Source organism: Cherax quadricarinatus, chromosome 52 (assembly GCF_038502225.1).
Source record: "Cherax quadricarinatus isolate ZL_2023a chromosome 52, ASM3850222v1, whole genome shotgun sequence".
Taxonomy (NCBI): Eukaryota; Metazoa; Arthropoda; class Malacostraca; order Decapoda; family Parastacidae; genus Cherax; species Cherax quadricarinatus.
The window spans coordinates 24,435,800-24,462,943 of NC_091343.1; the positions used below are offsets into that span (position 1 = coordinate 24,435,800).

Sequence of the window (27,144 nt, forward strand, 5' to 3'; positions counted from 1 at the left end):
AACTTAAAATCTTCTTTCAACAAAGCGGCTGTATCCCACCGAGGCAGGGTGGCAAAAAAAGAAAAACAGAAGTTTCTCTTTTTTAAATTTATACAGGAGAAGGGGTTACTAGCCCCTTGCTCCCGGCATTTTAGTCGCCTCTTACAACACGCATGGCTTACGGAGGAAGAATTCTGTTCCACTTCCCCATGGAGATAAGAGGAAATAAACAAGAACAAGAACTAGAAAGAAAATAGCAGAAAACCCAGAGGGGTGTGTGTACATATATGCTTGTACATGTATGTGCAGTGTGACCTAAGTGTAAGTAGAATTAGCAAGACGTACCTGAAATCTTGCATGTTCATGAGACAGAAAAAAGGACACCAGCAATCCTACCATCATGTAAAACAATTACAGGCTTTCGTTTTACACTCACTTGGCAGGACGGTAGTACCTCCCTGGGCGGTTGCTGTCTACCAACCTACTACCTATAAAACTTTAAAATAATACTGTATATTTAACTGATTATACGCAGCAAGTGCTAAACCCACAAGGATCTTGATATATTGTAGATAATTCTGATCTAACAGGGGTCATAGAGCTGAGGAATGGAAAGACTAGGTTTGATCCAAATTAGAGAAGAGTAGCTGCACCTTCTACTAAATGCCCTGCCCTTCACCAGTTTTTAGAGGAAGAGTTTCCCCTTAATTTTTCATTTATATTTATGTTATTTCTTGTTTATTAAACTCTCCCTGTATTCTTTAATATATTTGTTACAGGATGGGGTGAATCATCTTCCAGTCAAAGCACGAGCAGCAGCAGTGAAACTTGAACGCCAAAAGTGTATGAGGGAACAAATACAAGATTTTCTCATTTAATCAAGCCCATGATTTATATGCCTGTTTTTAAACAAACCTTTGATTCTTGGCTGACTAATTACTATTTTCATAAAAACCTCTAATAATTACAATTATGCACCTGAATGCATACCGTACTAGGAAATTTTTTTTTTTTTACACTTTTAAATCCTTCATTTAGGGAACAAAAGAATATTTATATTTCAGTAATTATCTGTATATGTAATCAAATTATATGATCAACTACCTTCACATTAAATGGTGCATGTCTTATTGGCACCATTTATATAGGAAGAGCTATTGCATGAATTTAACATGGGGGTTGGGGGGAACCCTATCTTAATAATAATATCTTAATTTACTACAAGTACATGTACAGGGTATACAGGCCTAGCTGACATCAATGACATACTACTATATAGAAAGCCCCTTGTTATGCAGAGCATTTTGGGCAAATTAGGTCAGTTTTGTCCCAGGATGCAACCCATACCAGTCGACTAACATCTGTAGAACCAACGTGCTAACTACCTAACAGTCTGCAGTTATTATAATAAAAAAGAAGTGCTAATCATACAAGGGTAGTTTGTAGTTAGATTGACAGCATTTAGGAAATTTAAATACTGTAAGTATATTGACTGAAAGATATTAATATTTTGTAAAATAAAGATACTTCTATCTTGGGGAGTAGATTTAAGGCAGGTATGTAAAATCCAGCCTAACTCCTCAAGGGAGGTTCCTTGACATTGGTAAGGGGTTCTTGATCTAGGGAATTTGATCTGTGCTCCAGTTCCCTGAATTGAGCCTGAGTACCTCCCCCCCCCCAAAGGCACTATAATACCTACAGGTATAGCATTCCCCCATGGTTATAATAAAACCTTGGGGCTCTTGGTCCAAGGAAATGAAACTATTTTGCTGTTCTTTGATCATACCTGATCCCTGACACTCCTTCAATATCCCAGGTGCTGCAAGTCTGATGTAATTTACAACTGGTTCAAGTTTTACTGATATCAGGAGCCACTCCACATTACCTTCTATTATGGGTCCCTCTAGGGAGGTACCTGGATGCCAGCGAGGGGATCTTGATCCAAGAAAGTGAATGCAAATCTCTGATTTAATTTGATTGCTTTCTATTGCTCACGTACTGTACAACCCTTATGGGTTGAGTGCATTTCCTGGATAATTCTATCATAGGAGTGTTACAAGACACTAAATTAAGTGCAAATACAATAATTATAAAACCCTTAGATTATAAACACTTATGCCAAAAGTATCTATGCTGAAGCCATTTTATGGCTTAAAATTATAGTTTCCCATTAACATTATAAAAAGGCCAAAGATCATAATCAAAGCTCTAAACCCACGAGGGTTTTACAGCACTGCAGGGGGTGTGGCTGGAGCAAGAAGTAGCAAGGGGCAGAAAGGATAAGAGGTAGAGTTAGAAAAGACTCAGGAGTTACTATCAAAAAGTGTAATAGGGAGTGTCACAGGTGGGGCCATCAGGAAGGAGGGAAGAATGGCGACTACAGAGGAAAATTGTGTGCTTGTTGAAAGACTTAGTCAAGAAGAGGTTCCTTCAGAGAGAAGGGACAACGATTCAAAAAAATTTGAGCTACTCTTTCCCTTCCTCAGATCACACCCGAATACTCACCATTGCTAGGCACTAAGGATTTAGCTCTTGCCATGAATATACCAAGATATTTTTAATCTCTGCATATGAGAAAGTTATCCCTATATTGCATAACCCCAGTTCCCTGCATGTGAATGCATCATGAATCAAATAAAAAATTCTTTAAATGAAAATACTCTACCTAGATCTGATTAATACACAACAAATTATATAAATAGAGACTTATGAACATACACACTATATCAAAATTCTTATAGTATGCTGATTTTTATTAATTTTATGCAAAAGAAAAAAATGGTTACTGTACACGGGATTCAGTATACGTACATACATACAAATTTTGTTGAAAATAAGAAAAAGTTTTGGAGTGAGATTAACAAGTTAAGAAAGCCTAGAGAACAAATGGATTTGTCAGTTAAAAATAGGAGAGGAGAGTTATTAAATGGAGAGTTAGAGGTATTGGGAAGATGGAGGGAATATTTTGAGGATTTGTTAAATGTTGATGAAGATAGGGAAGCTGTGATTTCGTGTATAGGGCAAGGAGGAATAACATCTTGTAGGAGTGAGGAAGAGCCAGTTGTGAGTGTGGGGGAAGTTCGTGAGGCAGTAGGTAAAATGAAAGGGGGTAAGGCAGCCGGGATTGATGGGATAAAGATAGAAATGTTAAAAGCAGGTGGGGATATAGTTTTGGAGTGGTTGGTGCAATTATTTAATAAATGTATGGAAGAGGGTAAGGTACCTAGGGATTGGCAGAGAGCATGCATAGTTCCTTTGTATAAAGGCAAAGGGGATAAAAGAGAGTGCAAAAATGATAGGGGGATAAGTCTGTTGAGTATACCTGGTAAAGTGGAATAAACCTTGGTAATAAATACCGACAAGTTGGTTTAGAAAGACACGTAAGCAAACACTATAACATATTTATTAGAAAACGTTTCGGTCCTGGGACCTTGATCACTTCTCAGTGAAGTGATCAAGGTCCCAGGACCGAAACGTTTTCTAATAAATATGTTATAGTGTTTGCTTACGTGTCTTTCTAAACCACCTGGTAAAGTGTATGGTAGAGTTATAATTGAAAGAATTAAGAGTAAGACGGAGAATAGGATAGCAGATGAACAAGGAGGTTTTAGGAAAGGTAGGGGGTGTGTGGACCAGGTGTTTACAGTGAAACATATAAGTGAACAGTATTTAGATAAGGCTAAAGAGGTCTTTGTGGCATTTATGGATTTGGAAAAGGCGTATGACAGGGTGGATAGGGGGGCAATGTGGCAGATGTTGCAGGTGTATGGTGTAGGAGGTAGGTTACTGAAAGCAGTGAAGAGTTTTTACGAGGATAGTGAGGCTCAAGTTAGAGTATGTAGGAAAGAGGGAAATTATTTCCCAGTAAAAGTAGGCCTTAGACAAGGATGTGTGATGTCACCGTGGTTGTTTAATATATTTATAGATGGGGTTGTAAGAGAAGTAAATGCGAGGGTCTTGGCAAGAGGCATGGAGTTAAAAGATAAAGAATCACACACAAAGTGGGAGTTGTCACAGCTGCTCTTTGCTGATGACACTGTGCTCTTGGGAGATTCTGAAGAGAAGTTGCAGAGATTGGTGGATGAATTTGGTAGGGTGTGCAAAAGAAGAAAATTAAAGGTGAATACAGGAAAGAGTAAGGTTATGAGGATAAAAAGATTAGGTGATGAAAGATTGGATATCAGATTGGAGGGAGAGAGTATGGAGGAGGTGAACGTATTCAGATATTTGGGAGTGGACGTGTCAGCGGATGGGTCTATGAAAGATGAGGTGAATCATAGAATTGATGAGGGAAAAAGAGTGAGTGGTGCACTTAGGAGTCTGTGGAGACAGAACTTTGTCCTTGGAGGCAAAGAGGGGAATGTATGAGAGTATAGTTTTACCAACGCTCTTATATGGGTGTGAAGCGTGGGTGATGAATGTTGCAGCGAGGAGAAGGCTGGAGGCAGTGGAGATGTCATGTCTGAGGGCAATGTGTGGTGTGAATATAATGCAGAGAATTCGTAGTTTGGAAGTTAGGAGGAGGTGCGGGATTACCAAAACTGTTGTCCAGAGGGCTGAGGAAGGGTTGTTGAGGTGGTTCAGACATGTAGAGAGAATGGAGCGAAACAGAATGACTTCAAGAGTGTATCAGTCTGTAGTGGAAGGAAGGCGGGGTAGGGGTCAGCCTAGGAAAGGTTGGAGGGAGGGGGTAAAGGAGGTTTTGTGTGTGAGGGGCTTGGACTTCCAGCAGGCATGCGTGAGCACATGCTCACGCATGAATGGAGACAAATGGTTTTTAATACTTGACGTGCTGTTGGAGTGTGAGCAAAGTAACATTTATGAAGGGATTCAGGGAAACCGGCAGGCCGGACTTGAGTCCTGGAGATGGGAAGTACAGTGCCTGCACTCTGAAGGAGGGGTGTTAATGTTGCAGTTTAAAAACTGTAGTGTAAAGCACCCTTCTGGCAAGACAGTGATGGAGTGAATGATGGTGAAAGTTTTTCTTTTTCGGGCCACCCTGCCTTGGTGGGAATCAGCCAGTGTGATAATAAAAAAAAAAAAAAAACATAAAAATGTAACAAAAATGTAGGAAAATAAAAAACTTTTTTTTTTTTTCAACAAGTCGGCCGTCTCCCACCGAGGCAGGGTGACCCAAAAAAGAAAGAAAATACCCAAAAAGAAAATACTTTCATCATCATTCAACACTTTCACCACACTCACACATTATCACTGTTTTTGCAGAGGTGCTCAGAATACAACAGTTTAGAAGCATATACATATAAAGATACACAACATATCCCTCCAAACTGCCAATATCCCAAACCCCTCCTTTAAAGTGCAGGCATTGTACTTCCCATTTCCAGGACTCAAGTCCGACTATATGAATATGGAAGTGACAGAAATTTAATAGTGATGACCATAATAAAACTTACTTGGCTAAAATTTGGACAATACAGTCAGAGCCAAAAATATCGCTGAAAAGAAAAACACTGAAAATACCATGTACGTATGCCACTCCACTACTACCCATTCAGTAATACAGAAAAAAAAGTCACATGTTGGCCATGAAATAGTATTTATCTCTAATTCAAACATAAGGGAAAAATTTTGTAAAATCTAAAGAATTAAATTTAAAAATAATGACTTGATTGCTAAAGAATTAAATTTAAAAATAATGACTTGATTGCTAAAGAATTAAGAGATGTGATAATATTCTATGTTCACCAGCCCACCACGATGAGGTCTGCGACTACCGGACTGGACAGGGGGTAAGTCGTCCGGAGACAAATCCTTTGTTGCCAAAGAAAAAATCTTCGTTGCGTGGAACCCCAAACCACGAACCTGGTACATAATGACATACTCTTATTACATAAGAGAATATTATTACATACCAGAGGTACTTGAGGATTATGGGTGGTAGCTCGGTTACCACTCATAATCTCTCACCAGCAGCAAGCTGCCGATGATATGCTGGCGGTCCACAAGATGTGGCGTTGAGGGATAGATCAGAAGAGACAGTACTAAGAAAATTAAAAATTAAGGTTATGTGATTGAGATAAAGGCATGTGAACATAATTCATTGCCTGAGGTGGACAGTGTCCAACTACCTAACGCAATTATTCAGTCCACTGATTGGTAAACAATTATTCAGTCCGCTGTCTGGTAAACCAGAAATTCCTATAGTAATGTGAATTGGGTGACTACAGTATTAGTTTCCTGTTGCCAGCTCAGCCAAAACTCTCCCTGCCCCTCTTCCATTTGAAATGACTGACTGTGATTACAGTATGCTGTAACAGCTGATGGATGTCTTGACGACCCTGTGACCTGTTTCTGGAGTTTGCGTAACCTTGATGCCTGGCCATTTTCTGTTGATTGCCTGTTTAACTAGGGTGTTACAATTGGCAATCCACTGGCCCACATATCCACAACAGCCTGCTTGATCCAGAACTTGGAAAGTATAATGATCTAGTTTCCCCATAATTTTTTTAACATTTGTTCTGTCACATTGCTGGTAGTAGGTATATAATCTTGGGACACTGGTCATCATCTCCAAATTTTTTTTTAACACACTGGCCACTTCCCATTGAAGTAGGGTGACCCAAAGAAGCAACACTCTCACCATCATTCATTCTCTTGCTCTCTTGACAGAGGCGAGCCAATATTATGGTTCAGATATTTCTCCTAACTGTAAATCCCCCAACCCCTCCTTCAGAGTGTAGGCACAGTGCTTCCCACCTTCAGGACTCAAATCCAGCTAATCAGTTTCATGAATCCCTTCACAAAATGTCACCTTACTCACACTCCGACAGCTCATAAAATTCCAAACACCATTGGTCTCCATTCCTAACATGCACACACATGGCTGCTTTTTGTCCAAGCCCCTCATGCACAAAACCTTCTTTACCCAACCTCTCATAGGATGACCCCCTACCCTGCCTTCCTTCCACTACAGTTATACTCTCCAGGTCATCTTATTTTGCTCCACCTCTCAAAATGTCCAAACCACCTCCATCACCCCTCCTCTGCCCTCTAGATAATACTTTTAGTAACCCCACACAACCTAATCTCATGCTAGAAATTCTCTGCATAATATTCACACCACAGACTGTCCTCAGACATATTATCTCCACTGTCTCCAGCCTCCGGCTTGCTGCAACATTCACAACCCATGTTTCACACCCATATAAGAGGGTTGGTATCACTATACTCTCATATATTCCCCTCTTTCTCTTCATTGATAATGTTCTTAGTCTCCACAGATGTCTCAATGCACCACCCACCTTTTCTCCTTGAATTCTATGGTTCACTTGGTCTTTCATACACCCATCTTCTGACTTCTATACTCCCTTCCTCCAATCCAATATCCAATCTTTGCTTAAATTTTCTGTTACCCTCATTACCTTGCTCTTTCCTATGTTCCCTTCTAAATTCTGTCAACCAACCTTTGCAAATTCTCTTCAGAATCTCTCAAAAGCACAATATCATCAGCATAAAGCCAGGAAAAATCTTCGTTGTGTGGAACCCCAAACCACAAACCTGGTACATAGTGTCATACTCTTATTAAATGTGAGAATGATACTATATCCCAGAGGTACTTTAGGATTATGGGTGGTAGCCAGGTTACCACTCAATATCTATCACCAGCAGCAAGCTGCTGATGATATGGTGGTGATCCACAAGATGTGGAACTGAGGGAAAGATCAGAAGAAACAGTAGTAAGAGAATAAATGATTATGTAACTGAGATAAAGGCATGTGAACAATGTTCACAGACCACAACTATGTCCAACTACCTAACAATTATTCAGTCCACTGACTGCATGGCACTGTAGATATCTATATATGTACTTTTATTACTATTCACAGTCCACCAACTGGTATACAATTACTCAGTCCCATCTGGTAAACCAGATTATTATTATAATCAAGGGGAAGCGCTAAACCCAGAGGATTATACAGCGCGTGGGGGGGGGATGTGGAAGGCATTCAGGCTTAATTCGGGGAACCGGAGCACAGATCCAATTTCCTAAATCAAGAGCCCCTCACCAACATCAAGGAACCTTCCTTGAGGGGTGGTAAAACAGAAATTCCAATAGTAGTGTGAATTGAGTGACCATAATACCAGTCTCCTGTTCCCAGATCAACCAAAACTCTCCCTCACCCTCCTTCCATTTGAAATGATTGACTGATTACAGCATGCTGTAACAGCTGATTTGTGTCTCGACGACCTTGTGACCTCTGTCTGGAGTTTTTGTAACCTCTCAACTTGGCCATTTTTTGTTGATTGTCTGTTTAACCCTTTGAGGGTTTCGACCATACTAGTACGGCTTACGACCAAGGGTTTTTGACCTACTAGTACGCCTAAATTCTAGCACCCTCAAATCTAGTGGGAGAAAGCTGGTAGGCCTACATATGAAAGAATGGGTCTATGTGAAAGCTGGTAGGCCTACATATGAAAGAATGGGTCTATGTGAAAGCTGGTAGGCCTACATATGAAAGAATGGGTCTATGTGGTCAGTGTGCACATTATAAAAAAAAAATCCTGCAGCACACAGTGCATAATGAGAAAAAAAAAAGCTTTGACCGTTTTTTTGGAATAAAACAGCGACTTTGCACTGTATTTTCATATGGTATTTATTGTTGTATTCTAGTTTTCTTGGTCTCATTTTATAGAATGGAAGACATATTACAGAAATTGAGATGATTTTGGCTGGTTTTACAATGAAAAGTACCTTGAAATTGAGCTCAAAGTAGCAGAAATGTTCGATTTTTACCAAAGTTCAAAAGTAAACAAATCGTGCCAATGGTCCAATAAACGTCAACTGGTGAGTCTAATATTCTTTCGCAAGTGCGCCAATATTATTTATACCATTTTTTACACTAATGCAGTAGTCTGCATAACAGTAAAACTTCTATTTTTTTGTGAGAATAAAAATTCAAAGTTTAAAGCAAAAGAATGTAAGAGGGGCCTTGAGACGTGACTAATGAACAGAGGAAATGTCATTTTAGTGCCAGGAATGTCTTAAATGCTTATTCTGGCAAAATTGCTAAATTCTGACCACTGTATTGGATAGTTGAAATTGGTAAATGGGCGGTTTCTTGCACTCATTCGATAGAAAAAATAGAGTTCTAGCAAAATATTCATGTTTTTTTGTCGACTAATACAGTGGAATTGGACGAAAATGGGGCTCAAAGTGGGCAAAATCGCCAATGCGTAAACATTGCCAAGACCGCTAACTTCGCGAATGCATAATTCTGTAAGTTTTCCATCAAATTTCATACTTTTGGTGTCATTATGATTGGGAAAAGATTCTCTATCTTTTCATCAGATTTTTTTTTTTTTTTTTTTTTTTTTAATTTGGCCGACCCTGAGAACGTGTCCCGGAGAGGGCCTGTTGACCCTCAAAGGGTTAACTAGAGTGCTACTGATTGCAATCCACAGGCCCACATATCCATAGCAACCTGTTTGATCCAGCACTCAGAAACTATAACCAGTTTCCCCATAATTTTTGTTTAACAATTGTTCTGTCACTATTTCTGATACATTGCTGGTAGAACGTAAATAATCCTGGGACTTTGACACTGTTTGTTTGTTATATCCAAATTTTTTTCTAACACATTGGCCATTTCCCACCAAGGTAGGATTACCAAAAAAGAAGAAACACTTTCACCATCATTCATTTTATCGCTCTCTTGACAGAGGCGAGCCAATACTACATTTCAGTTGCCTCTCCTAACTTGAAATGCTGCAAACCTCCTTGAGAGTGTAGGCACTGTTTCCCACCTTAAGGATTCAAATCTGGCTAACCAGTTTTCCTGAATCCCTTCACAAAGTCACCATGGTCACACTCCAACTGCTCATAAAATTCCAAATGTCATTGGCTTCCACTCCTAACATGCCTGCTGGTTGTCCAAGCTCCTTACACACAAAAGCTCCTTTACCCACTCCCTCCAACCTTCAATAGGACAACCCCTACCCGGCCTACCTTCCACTGCAGATATACTTTCCAAGTCATCCTATTTTCCTACACCTATCTAAATGTCAAATCCACCTCAACAACTCCTCCTGTGCCCTCTGGATGATACTTTTAGTAACCTCCACACATGCTGATCTCCAAGTTACAAATTCTCGGCATAATATTCACACCACAAATTGCCTTCAGATATAGCATCTCCATTGTTTTCAGCCTCCTCCTTGCTGAAACATTCACAACCAATGCTTCGCACCTATATAAGAGTTTTGGAGTGCATAGTGCACTCACATATTTCCCTCTTTGGATCCATGGACAATATTGTCTCAACAGATGCCTCAATGCACCACCCACCTTTTCTCCTTCAATTCCATAGTACCCTTTGTTTTTCATGGATTCATCTGCTAATAAGACCACTCCAAAATATCTGTCTGGGTGGTTGTCGTTTTACTTGTTGAAAAAAAAAAAAAAAAAAAAATTTACTTCCTGCATACGACCTTCCTCCATTCTTTCATTGCCTAAATTTTTTGTTACCCTCATCATGTTGTATCAGATCCAAAATATTTTAATCTCGCATCTCTGCACAGCACTAGCATTCACTTTTTTTGTAACTCCATCTATATGTTAACCAACCAAACATCTTAGATGTTTCGTTCGGATTTTTTTTTTTTTTAACCCGAGGGTTAGCAACCCAGGATAACCTAACAAAATCAGTGCGTCATCGAGGACTTTTTAACTTACTTCCATTTGGGTCCTCAATCTTGCCCCCCCAGGATGCAGCCCACTCCAGTCGACTAACACCCAGTTACCTATTTGCTGCTAGGTGAACAGGACAACAGGTGTAAGGAAACACGTCGAAATGTTTCCACCCGCCGGGAATCGAACCCGGGCCCTACGTGTGTGAAGCAGGAGCTTTAGCAGTAGTTGACATGATACAATATTGGACATGCTTGATACAATACTGGACAGGAAAAAATATTAGACATGCTACAATACTTGACATGCTTGCTAGAATACTGGATATGCTTGACACAATGCTACTACCACTATTATTGTTACTACTACGTACTTCTATTATTATTAAAAAGAAGCACTAAGCATGTCTGATTCATACACAAAATACACCAATATTATATGTACAACCTATGATTCACAAAATATTAAAATTTATAACATTGTTACACCTTAACCTTTTCCATTTATGACATTAAAATGATAAATCATAAATATACACCAGAAATAATATATATTAACATTTATGAAATTAAAATAATAATTTTATACATAGTAGGATTAATACAAATATTTATAAATAAATTTTACATCCTGTATATTAAATGTCATATTAATATACATCAGTAAAATGCACATTAACACTTGACAATAAATCATATTTAATAAACATATAGTACATAAAACTATATTACTGAAGGTTCACATACCATGGAAAAATTTATATTTCACATAATAGTTGACTTATCCCAACTACTATTATAATTAATAGTTAACTAGTATGCCACTCCACTTATTACCCATTCAGTAATATAGAAAAAAAAAAATGTCGCATGTTGGCCATGAAATAGTATTTATCTCTAATTCAAACATGATAAAAATTTAGTAAAATTTAAAGAATTACATTTAAATATAATGATTTGATTGCTAAAGAATTAATAGATGTTAAGTATTTCATGTTCACCAGCCCACCCCGATGAGGTCTGCGACTACCGGACTGGACAGGGGGTAAATCGTCCGAAGAAGAATCCTTTGTTGCCAAAGGAAAAATCTTCGTTGCGTGGAACCCCAAACCACGAACCTGGTATGTAACGACATAATCTTAGTTAATAAGAGAATATTATTACATACCAGAGGTACTTTAGGATTATGGGTGGTAGCTAGGTTACCACTCAAAATCTCTCACTAGCAGCAAGCTGCCGATGATATGCTGGCGATCCACAAGATGTGACATTGAGGGAAAGATTTGAAGAAACAGTAGTAAGAGAATAAAAGATTATGTCATTGAGATAAAGGCATGTGAACATAGTTCACTGCCTGAGGTCTGTGGACAATGTCCAACTACCTAACACAATTATTCAGGCCAATGACTGCATGGCACTGTAGATATACAAATACTTTTAATAATCAACAGTCCACCGACTGGAAAACAATTACGAGTCTGGTCAACTAGAAATTCCTAGTGTGAACTGGGTGACCACAATACCAGTCTCTTGTTCCCAGCTCAACCAAAACTCTCCCTCTCCCCCTCCTTCCATTTGAAATGACTGGCTGATTACAGCATGCTGTAACAGCTGATTTCTGTCTCGACGACCCTGTGACCTGTCTTTGGTGTTTTTTGCCTCTCACCTTGGCCATTTTTTGTTGACTGTTTAACTAGAGTGTTACTGATCGCAATCCACAGGCCCACATATCCATAGCAACCTGTTTGATCCAGCACTCAGAAACTATAACCAGTTTCCCCATAATTTTTGTTTAACAATTGTTCTGTCACTATTTCTGATACATTGCTGGTAGAACGTAAATAATCCTGGGACTTTGACACTGTTTGTTTGTCATATCCAAATTTTTTTCTAACACATTGGCCATTTCCCACCAAGGTAGGATTACCAAAAAAGAAGAAACACTTTCACCATCATTCATTTTATCGCTCTCTTGACAGAGGCGAGCCAATACTACATTTCAGTTGCCTCTCCTAACTTGAAATGCTGCAAACCTCCTTGAGAGTGTAGGCACTGTTTCCCACCTTAAGGATTCAAATCTGGCTAACCAGTTTTCCTGAATCCCTTCACAAAGTCACCATGGTCACACTCCAACTGCTCATAAAATTCCAAATGTCATTGGCTTCCACTCCTAACATGCCTGCTGGTTGTCCAAGCTCCTTACACACAAAAGCTCCTTTACCCACTCCCTCCAACCTTCAATAGGACAACCCCTACCCGGCCTACCTTCCACTGCAGATATACTTTCCAAGTCATCCTATTTTCCTACACCTATCTAAATGTCAAATCCACCTCAACAACTCCTCCTGTGCCCTCTGGATGATACTTTTAGTAACCTCCACACATGCTGATCTCCAAGTTACAAATTCTCGGCATAATATTCACACCACAAATTGCCTTCAGATATAGCATCTCCATTGTTTTCAGCCTCCTCCTTGCTGAAACATTCACAACCAATGCTCCGCACCTATATAAGAGTTTTGGAGTGCATAGTGCACTCACATATTTCCCTCTTTGGATCCATGGACAATATTGTCTCAACAGATGCCTCAATGCACCACCCACCTTTTCTCCTTCAATTCCATAGTACCCTTTGTTTTTCATGGATTCATCTGCTAATAAGACCACTCCCAAATATCTGTCTCGGTGGGAGACGGACGACTTGTTATTTACTTCCTGCATACGACCTTCCTCCATTCTTTCATTGCCTAAATTTTTTGTTACCCTCATCATGTTGCTCTTTCCTATGTTCACTTTTAATTTCCTTCTACATACCTAACTAAATTTGTTGACCAATCATTGCAACTTCTATTCAGAATCTCTCAAAAGCGCAGTGTCATCACCATAAAGCAACTGTGACAATTCTTACTTGTATCAGATCCAAAATATTTTAATCTCGCATCTCTGCACAGCACTAGCATTCACTTTTTTTGTAACTCCATCTATATGTTAACCAACCAAACATCTTAGATGTTTCGTTCGGATTTTTTTTTTTTTAACCCGAGGGTTAGCAACCCAGGATAACCTAACAAAATCAGTGCGTCATCGAGGACTTTTTAACTTACTTCCATTTGGGTCCTCAATCTTGCCCCCCCAGGATGCAGCCCACTCCAGTCGACTAACACCCAGTTACCTATTTGCTGCTAGGTGAACAGGACAACAGGTGTAAGGAAACACGTCGAAATGTTTCCACCCGCCGGGAATCAACCCCGGGCCCTCCGTGTGTGAAACAGGAGCTTTAGCAGTAGTTGACATGATACAATATTGGACATGCTTGATACAATACTGGACAGGAAAAAATATTAGACATGCTACAATACTTGGACATGCTTGCTAGAATACTGGATATGCTTGACACAATGCTACTACCACTATTATTGTTACTACTACGTACTTCTATTATTATTAAAAAGAAGCACTAAGCATGTCTGATTCATACACAAAATACACCAATATTATATGTACAACCTATGATTCACAAAATATTAAAATTTATAACATTGTTACACCTTAACCTTTTCCATTTATGACATTAAAATGATAAATCATAAATATACACCAGAAATAATATATATTAACATTTATGAAATTAAAATAATAATTTTATACATAGTAGGATTAATACAAATATTTATAAATAAATTTTACATCCTGTATATTAAATGTCATATTAATATACATCAGTAAAATGCACATTAACACTTGACAATAAATCATATTTAATAAACATATAGTACATAATAAAACTATATTACTGAAGGTTCACATACCATGGAAAAATTTATATTTCACATAATAGTTAACTTATCCCAACTACTATTATAATTAATAGTTAACTAGTATGCCACTCCACTTATTACCCATTCAGTAACATAGAAAAAAAAAAATGTCGCATGTTGGCCATGAAATAGTATTTATCTCTTATTCAAACATATAAAAATTTAAAGAATTACATTTAAAAATAATGACTTGATTGCTAAAGAATTAAGAGATGTTAAGTACTTCATGTTCACCAGCCCACCCCGATGAGGTCTGCGACTACCGGACTGGACAGGGGGTAAATCGTCCGAAGAAGAATCCTTTGTTGCCAAAGGAAAAATCTTCGTTGCGTGGAACCCCAAACCACGAACCTGGTATGTAACGACATAATCTTAGTTAATAAGAGAATATTATTACATACCAGAGGTACTTTAGGATTATGGGTGGTAGCTAGGTTACCACTCAAAATCTCTCACCAGCAGCAAGCTGCCAATGATATGCTGGCGATCCACAAGATGTGACAGTGAGGGAAAGATTTGAAGAAACAGTAGTAAGAGAATAAAAGATTATGTGATTGAGATAAAGGCATGTGAACATAATTCATTGCCTGAGGTGGACAGTGTCCAACTACCTAACATAATTATTCAGGCCAATGACTGCATGGCGCTGTAGATATACAAATACTTTTTTATTCACAGTCCACCGACTGGAAAACAATTATGAGTGTGGTAAACGAGAAATTCCTATAGAAGTGTGAATTGGGTGACCACAATACCAGTCTCTTGTCCACAGCTCAACCAAAACTCTCCCTCCCATCCTTCCACTTGAAATGATTGACTGTGATTACAGCATGCTGTAACAGCTGATTTGTGTCTCGACGAATTTGTGACCTGTCTCTGGAGATTGTATAACCTCTTAGCTTGGCCATTTTTTGTTGATTGCCTATTTAACTAGTGTTACTGATCGCAAACTACAGGCCCACATATCCATAGCAACCCGCTTGATCCAGCACTTGGAAACTAAAATTATCCAGTTTCCCCATAATTTTTTTTTAGCAATTGTTCTGTCACTATTTCTGATACATTGCTGGTAGAACGTAAACAATCCTGGGACTTTGATACTGTTTGTACCTAATATCCAAATTTTTTTCTAACACACTGGCCATTTCCCACAAAGGTAGGATAACCAAAAGAGAAGAAACGCTTTCGCCATCATTGATTCTATTGCTCTCTCGACAGAGGCGAGCCAATACATTTCAGTTGCCTCTCCTAACTTCAAACCACGCAAACCTCCTTGAGAGTGTGGGCACTGTGCTTCCCACCTTAAGGATTCATATCTGGCTAACCAGTTTTCCTGAATCCCTTCACAAAATGTCACCGTGGTCACACTCCAACTGCTCATAAAATTCCAAGTGCCATTGGCCTTCACTCCTAACATGCCTGCTGGTTGTCCAAGCTCTTTACACACAAAACCTCCGATACCCACTCCCTCCAACCTTTGATTTGACGACCCCAACCCAGCCTACCTTCCACTACATACTTTCCAAGTCATCCAAATTTCGTACACCTATCTAAATGTCAAATCCACCTCAACAACTCCTCCTCTGCCCTTTGGATGATACTTTTAGTAACCTCCACACATGCTAATCTCCAAGTTAAAATTCTCAACATAATATCCACACCACAGATAGCCCTCAGATATGGCATCTCCATTGTTTCCAGCCACCTCCTCGCTGCAAGATTCAAAACCAATGTTTCGCATCTATATAAAGGTGTTGGTGTCACTATGCTCTGACATATTTCCCTCTTTGGATCCATAGATAATATTCTTTGTCTCCACAGATGCCTCAATGCACCACCCACCTTTTCTCCTTCAATTCCATAGTACCCTTTGTTTTTCATGGATTCGTCTGCTGATAAGACCACTCCTAAATATCTGAACATATTTACTTCCTGCATACTACCTTCCTCCATTCTATCATTGTACTATCATTGTATCAGATCCAAAATATTTTAATCTCGCACCTCTGCATAGCACTAGCGTTCCCTTCTTTTATAACTCCAACTATAAATATGTTAACGAACCATACATCTTAGGCGTTTCGCTCGGATTTTTTTTTTTAACCCGAGGGTTAGCAACCCAGGATAACCCAAAAAAGTCGGTGCGTCATAGAGGACTGTCTAACTTAGTTCCATTTGGGTCCTCAATCTTGTCTCACAGGATGTGACCCACTCCAGTCGACTAACACCCAGGTACCTATTTGCTGCTAGGTGAAGAGGACAACAGGTGTAAGGAAATACGTTGAAATATTTCCACCCGCCGGGAATCGAACCCGGGCCCTCCGTGTGTGAAGCGGGACCTTTAGCAGTAGTGGACATGATACAATATTGGACATGCTTGATACAATACTGGACAGGAAAAAATATTAGACATGCTATAATACTGGACATGCTAGCTAGAATACTGGACATGCTTGCTAGAATTCTGGACATGCTTGATACAATGCTACTACCACTATTATTGTTACTACGATGTACTTCTATTATTAAAAAGAAGCACTAAGCATGTGTGATTCATACACAAAATACACCAATATTATATGTACAACCTATGATTTGCAAAATATTAAAATTTATAATATTGCTACACCTTAACCTTTCCCATTTATGACATGAAAATGATAAATCATAAATATATACATGTACCAGAAATAATATATACTAACATTTATGAAATTAAAATAATCATTTTATATACAGCCGAAATAATACAATTTTTTATAAATAAATTTTACATCCTATATATTAAATAAATGTCATAGTAATATACATCAGTAAAATGCAAATTAACACTGGACAATAAATCATACTTAATAAATATATAGTACATAATAAAACTATATTACTGAAGGTTCACATACCATGGAAATATTTATCACATAATAGTTAACTTACCCCAACTACTGCTATAAATAATAGTTAACTAGTATGTCACTCCACTTATTACCCATTCAGTAACATAGAAAAAAAAAAAATGTCGCATGTCGGCCATGAAATAGTATTTATCTCTAATTCAAACATATAAAAATTTAAAGAATTACATTTAAAAATAATGACTTGATTGCTAAAGAATTAAGAGATGTTAAGTACTTCATGTTCACCAGCCCACCCCGATGAGGTCTGCGACTACCGGACTGGACAGGGGGTAAATCGTCCGAAGAAGAATCCTTTGTTGCCAAAGGAAAAATCTTCGTTGCGTGGAACCCCAAACCACGAACCTGGTATGTAACGACATAATCTTAGTTAATAAGAGAATATTATTACATACCAGAGGTACTTTAGGATTATGGGTGGTAGCTAGGTTACCACTCAAAATCTCTCACCAGCAGCAAGCTGCCAATGATATGCTGGCGATCCACAAGATGTGACAGTGAGGGAAAGATTTGAAGAAACAGTAGTAAGAGAATAAAAGATTAAGATTATGTCATTGAGATAAAGGTATGTGAACATAGTTCACTGCCTGAGGTCTGTGGACAATGTCCAACTACCTAACATAATTATTCAGTCCAATGACTGCATGGCGCTGTAGATATACAAATGCTTTTATTACTGTTCACTGTCCACCAATTGGTAAACAATTATGAGTGTGGTAAACGAGAAATTCCTATAGAAGTGTGAATTGGGTGACCACAATACCAGTCTCTTGTCCACAGCTCAACCAAAACTCTCCCTCCCATCCTTCCACTTGAAATGATTGACTGTGATTACAGCATGCTGTAACAGCTGATTTGTGTCTCGACGAATTTGTGACCTGTCTCTGGAGATTGTATAACCTCTTAGCTTGGCCATTTTTTGTTGATTGCCTATTTAACTAGTGTTACTGATCGCAAACTACAGGCCCACATATCCATAGCAACCCGCTTGATCCAGCACTTGGAAACTAAAATTATCCAGTTTCCCCATAATTTTTTTTTAGCAATTGTTCTGTCACTATTTCTGATACATTGCTGGTAGAACGTAAACAATCCTGGGACTTTGATACTGTTTGTACCTAATATCCAAATTTTTTTCTAACACTGGCCATTTCCCACAAAGGTAGGATAACCAAAAGAGAAGAAACGCTTTCGCCATCGTTGATTCTATTGCTCTCTCGACAGAGGCGAGCCAATACATTTCAGTTGCCTCTCCTAACTTCAAACCACGCAAACCTCCTTGAGAGTGTGGGCACTGTGCTTCCCACCTTAAGGATTCATATCTGGCTAACCAGTTTTCCTGAATCCCTTCACAAAATGTCACCGTGGTCACACTCCAACTGCTCATAAAATTCCAAGTGCCATTGGCCTTCACTCCTAACATGCCTGCTGGTTGTCCAAGCTCTTTACACACAAAACCTCCGATACCCACTCCCTCCAACCTTTGATTTGACGACCCCAACCCAGCCTACCTTCCACTACATACTTTCCAAGTCATCCAAATTTCGTACACCTATCTAAATGTCAAATCCACCTCAACAACTCCTCCTCTGCCCTTTGGATGATACTTTTAGTAACCTCCACACATGCTAATCTCCAAGTTAAAATTCTCAACATAATATCCACACCACAGATAGCCCTCAGATATGGCATCTCCATTGTTTCCAGCCACCTCCTCGCTGCAAGATTCAAAACCAATGTTTCGCATCTATATAAAGGTGTTGGTGTCACTATGCTCTGACATATTTCCCTCTTTGGATCCATAGATAATATTCTTTGTCTCCACAGATGCCTCAATGCACCACCCACCTTTTCTCCTTCAATTCCATAGTACCCTTTGTTTTTCATGGATTCGTCTGCTGATAAGACCACTCCTAAATATCTGAACATATTTACTTCCTGCATACTACCTTCCTCCATTCTATCATTGTACTATCATTGTATCAGATCCAAAATATTTTAATCTCGCACCTCTGCATAGCACTAGCGTTCCCTTCTTTTATAACTCCAACTATAAATATGTTAACGAACCATACATCTTAGGCGTTTCGCTCGGATTTTTTTTTTTAACCCGAGGGTTAGCAACCCAGGATAACCCAAAAAAGTCGGTGCGTCATAGAGGACTGTCTAACTTAGTTCCATTTGGGTCCTCAATCTTGTCTCACAGGATGTGACCCACTCCAGTCGACTAACACCCAGGTACCTATTTGCTGCTAGGTGAAGAGGACAACAGGTGTAAGGAAATACGTTGAAATATTTCCACCCGCCGGGAATCGAACCCGGGCCCTCCGTGTGTGAAGCGGGACCTTTAGCAGTAGTGGACATGATACAATATTGGACATGCTTGATACAATACTGGACAGGAAAAAATATTAGACATGCTATAATACTGGACATGCTAGCTAGAATACTGGACATGCTTGCTAGAATTCTGGACATGCTTGATACAATGCTACTACCACTATTATTGTTACTACGATGTACTTCTATTATTAAAAAGAAGCACTAAGCATGTGTGATTCATACACAAAATACACCAATATTATATGTACAACCTATGATTTGCAAAATATTAAAATTTATAATATTGCTACACCTTAACCTTTCCCATTTATGACATGAAAATGATAAATCATAAATATATACATGTACCAGAAATAATATATACTAACATTTATGAAATTAAAATAATCATTTTATATACAGCCGAAATAATACAATTTTTTATAAATAAATTTTACATCCTATATATTAAATAAATGTCATAGTAATATACATCAGTAAAATGCAAATTAACACTGGACAATAAATCATACTTAATAAATATATAGTACATAATAAAACTATATTACTGAAGGTTCACATACCATGGAAATATTTATCACATAATAGTTAACTTACCCCAACTACTGCTATAAATAATAGTTAACTAGTATGTCACTCCACTTATTACCCATTCAGTAACATAGAAAAAAAAAAAATGTCGCATGTCGGCCATGAAATAGTATTTATCTCTAATTCAAACATATAAAAATTTAAAGAATTACATTTAAAAATAATGACTTGATTGCTAAAGAATTAAGAGATGTTAAGTACTTCATGTTCACCAGCCCACCCCGATGAGGTCTGCGACTACCGGACTGGACAGGGGGTAAATCGTCCGAAGAAGAATCCTTTGTTGCCAAAGGAAAAATCTTCGTTGCGTGGAACCCCAAACCACGAACCTGGTATGTAACGACATAATCTTAGTTAATAAGAGAATATTATTACATACCAGAGGTACTTTAGGATTATGGGTGGTAGCTAGGTTACCACTCAAAATCTCTCACCAGCAGCAAGCTGCCAATGATATGCTGGCGATCCACAAGATGTGACAGTGAGGGAAAGATTTGAAGAAACAGTAGTAAGAGAATAAAAGATTAAGATTATGTCATTGAGATAAAGGTATGTGAACATAGTTCACTGCCTGAGGTCTGTGGACAATGTCCAACTACCTAACATAATTATTCAGTCCAATGACTGCATGGCGCTGTAGATATACAAATGCTTTTATTACTGTTCACTGTCCACCAATTGGTAAACAATTATGAGTGTGGTAAACGAGAAATTCCTATAGAAGTGTGAATTGGGTGACCACAATACCAGTCTCTTGTCCACAGCTCAACCAAAACTCTCCCTCCCATCCTTCCACTTGAAATGATTGACTGTGATTACAGCATGCTGTAACAGCTGATTTGTGTCTCGACGAATTTGTGACCTGTCTCTGGAGATTGTATAACCTCTTAGCTTGGCCATTTTTTGTTGATTGCCTATTTAACTAGTGTTACTGATCGCAAACTACAGGCCCACATATCCATAGCAACCCGCTTGATCCAGCACTTGGAAACTAAAATTATCCAGTTTCCCCATAATTTTTTTTTAGCAATTGTTCTGTCACTATTTCTGATACATTGCTGGTAGAACGTAAACAATCCTGGGACTTTGATACTGTTTGTACCTAATATCCAAATTTTTTTCTAACACACTGGCCATTTCCCACAAAGGTAGGATAACCAAAAGAGAAGAAACGCTTTCGCCATCGTTGATTCTATTGCTCTCTCGACAGAGGCGAGCCAATACATTTCAGTTGCCTCTCCTAACTTCAAACCACGCAAACCTCCTTGAGAGTGTGGGCACTGTGCTTCCCACCTTAAGGATTCATATCTGGCTAACCAGTTTTCCTGAATCCCTTCACAAAATGTCACCGTGGTCACACTCCAACTGCTCATAAAATTCCAAGTGCCATTGGCCTTCACTCCTAACATGCCTGCTGGTTGTCCAAGCTCTTTACACACAAAACCTCCGATACCCACTCCTTCCAACCTTTGATTTGACGACCCCAACCCAGCCTACCTTCCACTACATACTTTCCAAGTCATCCAAATTTCGTACACCTATCTAAATGTCAAATCCACCTCAACAACTCCTCCTCTGCCCTTTGGATGATACTTTTAGTAACCTCCACACATGCTAATCTCCAAGTTAAAATTCTCAACATAATATCCACACCACAGATAGCCCTCAGATATGGCATCTCCATTGTTTCCAGCCACCTCCTCGCTGCAAGATTCAAAACCAATGTTTCGCATCTATATAAAGGTGTTGGTGTCACTATGCTCTGACATATTTCCCTCTTTGGATCCATAGATAATATTCTTTGTCTCCACAGATGCCTCAATGCACCACCCACCTTTTCTCCTTCAATTCCATAGTACCCTTTGTTTTTCATGGATTCGTCTGCTGATAAGACCACTCCTAAATATCTGAACATATTTACTTCCTGCATACTACCTTCCTCCATTCTATCATTGTACTATCATTGTATCAGATCCAAAATATTTTAATCTCGCACCTCTGCATAGCACTAGCGTTCCCTTCTTTTATAACTCCAACTATAAATATGTTAACGAACCATACATCTTAGGCGTTTCGCTCGGATTTTTTTTTTTAACCCGAGGGTTAGCAACCCAGGATAACCCAAAAAAGTCGGTGCGTCATAGAGGACTGTCTAACTTAGTTCCATTTGGGTCCTCAATCTTGTCTCACAGGATGTGACCCACTCCAGTCGACTAACACCCAGGTACCTATTTGCTGCTAGGTGAAGAGGACAACAGGTGTAAGGAAATACGTTGAAATATTTCCACCCGCCGGGAATCGAACCCGGGCCCTCCGTGTGTGAAGCGGGACCTTTAGCAGTAGTGGACATGATACAATATTGGACATGCTTGATACAATACTGGACAGGAAAAAATATTAGACATGCTATAATACTGGACATGCTAGCTAGAATACTGGACATGCTTGCTAGAATTCTGGACATGCTTGATACAATGCTACTACCACTATTATTGTTACTACGATGTACTTCTATTATTAAAAAGAAGCACTAAGCATGTGTGATTCATACACAAAATACACCAATATTATATGTACAACCTATGATTTGCAAAATATTAAAATTTATAATATTGCTACACCTTAACCTTTCCCATTTATGACATGAAAATGATAAATCATAAATATATACATGTACCAGAAATAATATATACTAACATTTATGAAATTAAAATAATCATTTTATATACAGCCGAAATAATACAATTTTTTATAAATAAATTTTACATCCTATATATTAAATAAATGTCATAGTAATATACATCAGTAAAATGCAAATTAACACTGGACAATAAATCATACTTAATAAATATATAGTACATAATAAAACTATATTACTGAAGGTTCACATACCATGGAAATATTTATCACATAATAGTTAACTTACCCCAACTACTGCTATAAATAATAGTTAACTAGTATGTCACTCCACTTATTACCCATTCAGTAACATAGAAAAAAAAAAAATGTCGCATGTCGGCCATGAAATAGTATTTATCTCTAATTCAAACATATAAAAATTTAAAGAATTACATTTAAAAATAATGACTTGATTGCTAAAGAATTAAGAGATGTTAAGTACTTCATGTTCACCAGCCCACCCCGATGAGGTCTGCGACTACCGGACTGGACAGGGGGTAAATCGTCCGAAGAAGAATCCTTTGTTGCCAAAGGAAAAATCTTCGTTGCGTGGAACCCCAAACCACGAACCTGGTATGTAACGACATAATCTTAGTTAATAAGAGAATATTATTACATACCAGAGGTACTTTAGGATTATGGGTGGTAGCTAGGTTACCACTCAAAATCTCTCACCAGCAGCAAGCTGCCAATGATATGCTGGCGATCCACAAGATGTGACAGTGAGGGAAAGATTTGAAGAAACAGTAGTAAGAGAATAAAAGATTAAGATTATGTCATTGAGATAAAGGTATGTGAACATAGTTCACTGCCTGAGGTCTGTGGACAATGTCCAACTACCTAACATAATTATTCAGTCCAATGACTGCATGGCGCTGTAGATATACAAATGCTTTTATTACTGTTCACTGTCCACCAATTGGTAAACAATTATGAGTGTGGTAAACGAGAAATTCCTATAGAAGTGTGAATTGGGTGACCACAATACCAGTCTCTTGTCCACAGCTCAACCAAAACTCTCCCTCCCATCCTTCCACTTGAAATGATTGACTGTGATTACAGCATGCTGTAACAGCTGATTTGTGTCTCGACGAATTTGTGACCTGTCTCTGGAGATTGTATAACCTCTTAGCTTGGCCATTTTTTGTTGATTGCCTATTTAACTAGTGTTACTGATCGCAAACTACAGGCCCACATATCCATAGCAACCCGCTTGATCCAGCACTTGGAAACTAAAATTATCCAGTTTCCCCATAATTTTTTTTTAGCAATTGTTCTGTCACTATTTCTGATACATTGCTGGTAGAACGTAAACAATCCTGGGACTTTGATACTGTTTGTACCTAATATCCAAATTTTTTTCTAACACTGGCCATTTCCCACAAAGGTAGGATAACCAAAAGAGAAGAAACGCTTTCGCCATCGTTGATTCTATTGCTCTCTCGACAGAGGCGAGCCAATACATTTCAGTTGCCTCTCCTAACTTCAAACCACGCAAACCTCCTTGAGAGTGTGGGCACTGTGCTTCCCACCTTAAGGATTCATATCTGGCTAACCAGTTTTCCTGAATCCCTTCACAAAATGTCACCGTGGTCACACTCCAACTGCTCATAAAATTCCAAGTGCCATTGGCCTTCACTCCTAACATGCCTGCTGGTTGTCCAAGCTCTTTACACACAAAACCTCCGATACCCACTCCTTCCAACCTTTGATTTGACGACCCCAACCCAGCCTACCTTCCACTACATACTTTCCAAGTCATCCAAATTTCGTACACCTATCTAAATGTCAAATCCACCTCAACAACTCCTCCTCTGCCCTTTGGATGATACTTTTAGTAACCTCCACACATGCTAATCTCCAAGTTAAAATTCTCAACATAATATCCACACCACAGATAGCCCTCAGATATGGCATCTCCATTGTTTCCAGCCACCTCCTCGCTGCAAGATTCAAAACCAATGTTTCGCATCTATATAAAGGTGTTGGTGTCACTATGCTCTGACATATTTCCCTCTTTGGATCCATAGATAATATTCTTTGTCTCCACAGATGCCTCAATGCACCACCCACCTTTTCTCCTTCAATTCCATAGTACCCTTTGTTTTTCATGGATTCGTCTGCTGATAAGACCACTCCTAAATATCTGAACATATTTACTTCCTGCATACTACCTTCCTCCATTCTATCATTGTACTATCATTGTATCAGATCCAAAATATTTTAATCTCGCACCTCTGCATAGCACTAGCGTTCCCTTCTTTTATAACTCCAACTATAAATATGTTAACGAACCATACATCTTAGGCGTTTCGCTCGGATTTTTTTTTTTAACCCGAGGGTTAGCAACCCAGGATAACCCAAAAAAGTCGGTGCGTCATAGAGGACTGTCTAACTTAGTTCCATTTGGGTCCTCAATCTTGTCTCACAGGATGTGACCCACTCCAGTCGACTAACACCCAGGTACCTACTTGCTGCTAGGTGAAGAGGACAATAGGTGTAAGGAAATACGTTGAAATATTTCCACCCGCCGGGAATCGAACCCGGGCCCTCCGTGTGTGAAGCGGGACCTTTAGCAGTAGTGGACATGATACAATATTGGACATGCTTGATACAATACTGGACAGGAAAAAATATTAGACATGCTATAATACTGGACATGCTAGCTAGAATACTGGACATGCTTGCTAGAATTCTGGACATGCTTGATACAATGCTACTACCACTATTATTGTTACTACGATGTACTTCTATTATTAAAAAGAAGCACTAAGCATGTGTGATTCATACACAAAATACACCAATATTATATGTACAACCTATGATTTGCAAAATATTAAAATTTATAATATTGCTACACCTTAACCTTTCCCATTTATGACATGAAAATGATAAATCATAAATATATACATGTACCAGAAATAATATATACTAACATTTATGAAATTAAAATAATCATTTTATATACAGCCGAAATAATACAATTTTTTATAAATAAATTTTACATCCTATATATTAAATAAATGTCATAGTAATATACATCAGTAAAATGCAAATTAACACTGGACAATAAATCATACTTAATAAATATATAGTACATAATAAAACTATATTACTGAAGGTTCACATACCATGGAAATATTTATCACATAATAGTTAACTTACCCCAACTACTGCTATAAATAATAGTTAACTAGTATGTCACTCCACTTATTACCCATTCAGTAACATAGAAAAAAAAAAAATGTCGCATGTCGGCCATGAAATAGTATTTATCTCTAATTCAAACATATAAAAATTTAAAGAATTACATTTAAAAATAATGACTTGATTGCTAAAGAATTAAGAGATGTTAAGTACTTCATGTTCACCAGCCCACCCCGATGAGGTCTGCGACTACCGGACTGGACAGGGGGTAAATCGTCCGAAGAAGAATCCTTTGTTGCCAAAGGAAAAATCTTCGTTGCGTGGAACCCCAAACCACGAACCTGGTATGTAACGACATAATCTTAGTTAATAAGAGAATATTATTACATACCAGAGGTACTTTAGGATTATGGGTGGTAGCTAGGTTACCACTCAAAATCTCTCACCAGCAGCAAGCTGCCAATGATATGCTGGCGATCCACAAGATGTGACAGTGAGGGAAAGATTTGAAGAAACAGTAGTAAGAGAATAAAAGATTAAGATTATGTCATTGAGATAAAGGTATGTGAACATAGTTCACTGCCTGAGGTCTGTGGACAATGTCCAACTACCTAACATAATTATTCAGTCCAATGACTGCATGGCGCTGTAGATATACAAATGCTTTTATTACTGTTCACTGTCCACCAATTGGTAAACAATTATGAGTGTGGTAAACGAGAAATTCCTATAGAAGTGTGAATTGGGTGACCACAATACCAGTCTCTTGTCCACAGCTCAACCAAAACTCTCCCTCCCATCCTTCCACTTGAAATGATTGACTGTGATTACAGCATGCTGTAACAGCTGATTTGTGTCTCGACGAATTTGTGACCTGTCTCTGGAGATTGTATAACCTCTTAGCTTGGCCATTTTTTGTTGATTGCCTATTTAACTAGTGTTACTGATCGCAAACTACAGGCCCACATATCCATAGCAACCCGCTTGATCCAGCACTTGGAAACTAAAATTATCCAGTTTCCCCATAA

At 38.5% G+C, this 27,144-nt stretch overlaps 2 protein-coding genes across 2 annotated transcripts in view; both read left to right on the top strand.

The window, feature by feature from the left end:
* Positions 1 to 1,743, top strand: part of LOC128696849 (cytoplasmic tRNA 2-thiolation protein 2-like) — a 33,631-nt gene extending 31,888 nt beyond the window's left edge. Inside the window, exon 7 of the mRNA XM_070095995.1 lies at positions 759 to 1,743. Coding sequence (XP_069952096.1) covers positions 759 to 857 — 99 coding nt within the window. The 3' untranslated portion in view covers positions 858 to 1,743. The remainder of the gene's footprint in view (positions 1 to 758) is intronic.
* On the top strand, positions 952 to 27,144 carry LOC138854201 (uncharacterized). Its single transcript, XM_070095996.1, has 8 exons — positions 952 to 970; positions 5,689 to 5,805; positions 11,631 to 11,747; positions 14,682 to 14,798; positions 17,588 to 17,704; positions 20,506 to 20,622; positions 23,426 to 23,542; positions 26,344 to 27,144. The coding sequence occupies exons 1-8, from the start codon at positions 952 to 954 to the stop codon at positions 26,466 to 26,468; spliced, it is 846 nt and encodes a 281-aa protein (XP_069952097.1). The 3' UTR covers positions 26,469 to 27,144.

Bases quoted from the DNA above. Each gene is read 5' to 3' on its own strand.
- LOC138854201 (XM_070095996.1), top strand. The intron at 17,705-20,505 runs GTATGTAACGAC...CATGTTCACCAG, and splicing joins AACCCCAAACCACGAACCTG to CCCACCCCGATGAGGTCTGC. The intron at 20,623-23,425 runs GTATGTAACGAC...CATGTTCACCAG, and splicing joins AACCCCAAACCACGAACCTG to CCCACCCCGATGAGGTCTGC.